At 44.9% G+C, this 5302-nt stretch overlaps 1 protein-coding gene across 1 annotated transcript; it reads right to left on the minus strand.

Annotated features, from left to right (window-relative positions):
* Nucleotides 1-2268: 2268 nt before the first annotated feature.
* On the minus strand, nucleotides 2269-4546 carry cited4b (Cbp/p300-interacting transactivator, with Glu/Asp-rich carboxy-terminal domain, 4b). The gene is made up of 2 exons (XM_077599552.1): nucleotides 4268-4546; nucleotides 2269-3779 (listed from the first exon to the last, which is right to left on the minus strand). Exon 2 carries the CDS (start codon nucleotides 3772-3774, stop codon nucleotides 3028-3030), a length of 747 nt encoding a protein of 248 aa, XP_077455678.1. The 5' UTR covers nucleotides 3775-3779; nucleotides 4268-4546; the 3' UTR covers nucleotides 2269-3027.
* Nucleotides 4547-5302: the final 756 nt, after the last annotated feature.

Here is a 5302-nt window from a genome sequence, read left to right on the forward strand (position 1 = left end):
AAAGGCACCAGGCCTCTTGTGAGTCGCGGCTTACAAGCTTTAAGACTGTTAAACCCCCATCAAGGTAAGCATTCTTTGGCCAGTCACACCTCCCCCAACACCACACTCACACATGTACAGAGAGTAAAGAACCAAATGTTTGCAGTCCTGTAAGTGAAACTAATGTTAGTTAAATACTAGTTTGCAAATCCTCTTACCCTTTGGTGGCTAGTTTTTTTTATTTAAAGTAAACACTGTGAAAGTTACCTAGCAGTGTATTTTTGTTTCTGGTCTAATGGCTTTATTCTGAATCGATCACCCGTAACCGCAATGAGCGTGGGTTCACCTTGCATCATCATAATTAAATAGCTGGAACAAAATGTAACACTCAAGTTATTGCTGACCTCCACAAAGTCAGACAACCCATATCTCTCGTAGGCGGCAGCATTGTCAACATTTTTCCATGGATAATTCCAAGTTATTTACTCGTACATTCTTGTAACAAATAAGTAGCATAACTTATTGGTTTCAGGTTATTTTAAAGTATACGATAATGAGCATTTTGGATTTCATCTGAATTCAAATAAACTAATCAAGAGATGCTGAACTTGACTTGCAATTTCTCTCTCACTCAAATTTCAAGGAGAAAAAAATGTTTAGATCATCACATTTGACCAGATGGTGGTGCTGTAAATATGAGGCATGATTACAAAATTCAAAATGTTGAATGACATTAATTGAAATTGCTCAAATTCAGGTAAATGGAAAGAGCTACATTTTATTTGCTCGTACCATATTCTTACCAAGAAAGTCCAAATCATTTTTAGAGTGGTTCCTTTTTCACATTGCATTATTTTTGCAAGCGACCCCAGGATTGGACAAAAAAACCTATATATGTGCAAACATCATTCAATCATTGTACCTGGATGAGGTAAAATACAGAAGTAAACAATCACGGAGCTCCAGCTAGCAGCACTCATGCTCATATTCATCATAAGGTTCATCCAAGTAGAAGCGTTTGCGGGACACTTGAAGAATCAGAGGGTTTTGATGCTACGTCGATTTTACGCAAAAATATGTAGAAGACATTCCATGTGAAAGCTCAACTCCCGTTAGCTGACGTACTTAATGCTACCAAAAATTTCCCATAACGCCTATGGCCACGGATGCCCGGTTCCCTACAAATAGGTGTGATTTCGGCTTTGGTCCGAAACACGATGCAGTCAGTTTTAAACATAAAGCGAACTACGCAATGTTCCACCAGGGAGTGAACCGAGAACAAGGTTTCGAAACGGCTGATTGGTCAACACCAGAGGCCGCTGGTTTGTATTCACACCAGAGTGTACACCACAAACTTTTTACGTTTAGCTTCCGGACCAAACAGAGCAAGTGTGATTCCAACATTAATAACAAACTATTCAAATGTTGAGAGCCACACACTTCTACTACCCAGTGAGCATGAGTGAAATTCCTGTTCATTGTTTTACACACAGAAAATCTTTTGTCTTTGCTTAAATTTGCAGTTTTGAGGTGGTTATCTAACCTTCCCAAGGCTTTCAGCCAATTAAATTTGATTAACCAAAGACTGGTCATTAACGTTTTGCAAATGGGTGCGACTGTTTTCAATCTTCTTTTTTTCAAACCTTTAGCACTTATAAGGTGGCAACCCAGAAATTTCAAAGTCCCTTCGACACAAACAATAAATTATTTGAATTGTATCCGACAATCAAATTGGGACACTGTTGTTGAGCCGCAAAACACAAGAACACACCCCTCACTTTTGTTGGAGGAAGTTGCTTTAAAAAGGGTGTCATCCTTACAATTCTTCTTATTATCATCAGGTACGGAAACGTTTCACAATCTCTCTCAACTCTAATTGACTTGGACGAACACATACAAGACCAGTTTGACAAAAGCTAAAAGTTGATTAAGGTAATGAGCCTAAAAAACTATTCCCAAATATTGAACTCTCCGTACAGTATAATGAGAACACCATTTTAGGAAGTCTAACCCACTAACATCCGTAAATAGACAAAAAGCCACATCAGTAAGAATGTAAGAGATCTCCACATGACTTCTTTTGGCTATGTCGAACAGTTACACAACTTCAAGCTCACACGTCAAAGGTATAAATATTGTATCACGTTTCCATGGCAGAAGAAAGCAAGCTGTCCCCTTCACCTGCAGGTTAAACCTCAGCATTTAGCTCGGGCTCAGGGGAGGGCCACGGCGGGTGGTTGGTAGATGGGGGTGTGAGGGGCTATGCAATGAATGGAAAAGCAGGCCACATTTCTATCCAGGCCATCTTTATTGATCCTCAAAACCTTTCACAAAGAACGTCCCCCCGCCTTTTAAAATCTCATCCACCGAAAAAGGGACTATAAACAACCAATAATAATAAATAAGAAACAGCGTGATTAAGGCGGTTCTACGTCTCCATGAGAACACAAAACAGTGTGGACATTATTGGAGTTATACAGCTTCATACAGTACAAGCAATTGATTTTTGAGAACAGCACATCTAAAAAAAATTGAAGAAAAAAAAAGAAAAAAATTGGGGAAAAAAATAACTTTCAAAAAAGTGGACAACACCTTGTAAAAATAAGGCTCTGTTTTTGGACCTTCTGAGCTTTTCTTTAATACCAAGCTGGAAGATGAGGAAGGGAACTTCATAATTAAAGTAAAATCATAAAAAAATCACTTGGCCCCAGTAGGTTGTAGTTCTCTATATCCGATTATAAATAAATACACCTCGGAGGAAACACAGTGTCATTGTTCAGAGTGGCTTTGTGACTTTTTTACATTCATGTCCAGGAGGAGGAGAGGTAAAACAAGGCCTCCAAAGGCCAGTTGAGCCCCCACCCCCAACCTGTAGACCACGAGGAATGCCAGAGTTCTCCTTCCGCGCACCCGGCGCTGTGACTCCTCTACTTGGTGGTCCAAAAAAAAAAAAAGATCAGCACACCATCCATGTATTTGTCCCTTTGGTCCTGGCTAGATGGGCCATTTGGGTTTCTTTTTTTGGGGGAGGGAGGGGCACGGGTCCTCTCAGCAACTAACCGTGCTGGGCTGCTGTTTGCTAACAAAGTCCGAAATGAAGTCAAACTCGTTCTGGCCCAGGAAGAGTTCCGGCAGCTCCTGGACCCGATCCAGGCCCAGCTCCACGACCAGCGATGTGAGCGTCTCCTCGTCAATCATGTCCGCGTCCATGCCATTCAGCGCCAGCGCCGGGCCCGCCATGTGTTGCATGTTAGCTAGCTGGGCCGGGTTCATGCGGTACTGGTTGGCGGGGCCACCCATGTGACCTCCGCCACCACCCATGGGGCCCAAAGGGTGTCCGTGATACTGTGTGTTGAGTTTTTGGAGCTGCATGCTGGCCATGAGCTGCTGAGATGTTAGGCCTCCATTCATGAACTGGCTCTGTTGGGCTTGGTGTTGCTGCTGTTGGACCTGGTGCTGCTGCTGTTGTTGTTGTTGTTGTTGTTGTTGGGCCTGGTGCATGTGATGTTGCTGTCCATTGTACATCATTTGGTGGTGGTGCCCCATTTGGGCGCCGTTCATCTGTCCGCTCATGGGCCCACCGGGGGGCACCATGCCCTGCCGCTGACGCATCTCCATGCCGGCCTGGGCGCCCCCATAGTGCATCATCTGACCGCCGGGCATGGCCCTCATGGCCGACGTCTGCTGGCCGTGCGGCGGGTGACCCGGCTGAAGGCCGTTCATCCCCATCCGGTAACCGTGTAGACTGGTGCCTGCCGAACCGTGGTTCATGGGCATCATGAGGTGGTCTGCCATGCCTCCTGTGTGGACAATGACCAGTACAGACTTAAGTGTCAAGATGGCCACTTTGCAATACATCCTCTCACCTTGCACCATTTATTTAGCATTTCAACTAGTGCCCTTTTCCCCCCTTCGGGGTGGATATAGCTTCGACTTTAACGTCACTATAAGAACAATACCCGATGAAATTGCCTTTAAAATTGCTCCAGTATCCAATTCAGTGCAATCCAGTAGCAGGAGGGGGACACGTACACACACGGACACCTTTTTACGCACGCAAGGTTGCAACAAAGAACGCTGACATCAAGCACAGCACGGTGCGTTTCAATTCGGAGCCTTGCCTACGACGATTCATCGTAATCATCTTTTTTTTAAGGGCGCGTTTAAGAGAAACGAGGAAACAATGGAGCGACGAGCAGAGGAGACATGCACGCGCACGCTGGAAGGAAACCCGAACATTCTCGCTTTCCATTCAAAACAACAACAGAGAAGATGTGCACCATCGTACCGTGTTCAGCTCCACCGGAGGAGGGGGGGAAAAAAACTAAAAGTTACTCCGCTCAAGGCTCGGTCCGGTCCGGTGATTCGGTGGTCCGCTGCGGTGAGCAAGGAGGGAGGGAAGGAGGGAGGCAGGAAGGGGGGACGCTCAGTACTTGGAGTCCGCGGGGCCGCGCGTCATTGCCGGGTGAGGTGCGCACAAAGACTGCAGCATCAGATCTTGAAGCGACTGCCTATTTTCTGGGTCAACTCGGGGATTATGCACATCTAAAAAGCTCGAGAGGAAGGAAGGCGGTCTTTTTCGTGGAGGAAGGGACAGGGGCGGGGCATTGGGGGCACGCCCCCTTAATTCCTATTGGTCCAATAATGGAATTGTGCAGGGGCGTAGCGGAGAAAAGGGCAGTCTTCAGATACTGGATAGTCATTTAAATACCTTCTTCCCCGCTGTGTTTCACTCCTGAAAGACCCCCCACCCTCAAATAGAGAAAAGAAAAGAGGTGGAAATAAGGCATCATGTTTGTATAAGCGGATGGATGGATTTAGAGAGAGATAGATAGAAATAAATGGAAGTAAATGTTATTTGTGTAGCCCATTTCTCTGCAATGAAAGTGATTGCCATGTAATACACACAAATGTGAATAGTGAGACATCACATGAACACCTAAATCAGGGGTGGGCAAACTGGTCCTCGAGGGCCATTGTGGGTGCAGGTTTTTGTTCCAACCGATCCAATGCAGACCGTTTACCCAATGAGGTTTCTGCTGAAACAGGAAGCACCTGACTGCAATCCACTGATTGTACTTCTGACATAGCAGATTGGTGGAAAGGTTTCCTCTTATGGGTTGGAACGAAAATCTGCCCTTGGTGGAATAGTTTACCCACCTCTGACCTAAATTAAGATCTTCAGCAAAAATCTCCACTACATTTTAAGGTGCTGTAGCTTTAAAAAAAAGCCTGATGAATAACAGCTAATCCTAAACATCACTTTGGTGCATCAGTAAGCCATGGTCAAGATAAAAAAAATACGACATTATGAAGCCAGTGA

Source organism: Stigmatopora argus, chromosome 4 (assembly GCF_051989625.1).
Source record: "Stigmatopora argus isolate UIUO_Sarg chromosome 4, RoL_Sarg_1.0, whole genome shotgun sequence".
Lineage (NCBI taxonomy): Eukaryota > Metazoa > Chordata > Actinopteri > Syngnathiformes > Syngnathidae > Stigmatopora > Stigmatopora argus.

What these genes read in the sequence shown, in the direction of transcription:
- cited4b (XM_077599552.1), bottom strand. Translation starts at nt 3,774, where the DNA reads ATGGCAGACCACCTCATGATGCCCATGAACCACGGTTCGGCAGGCACC.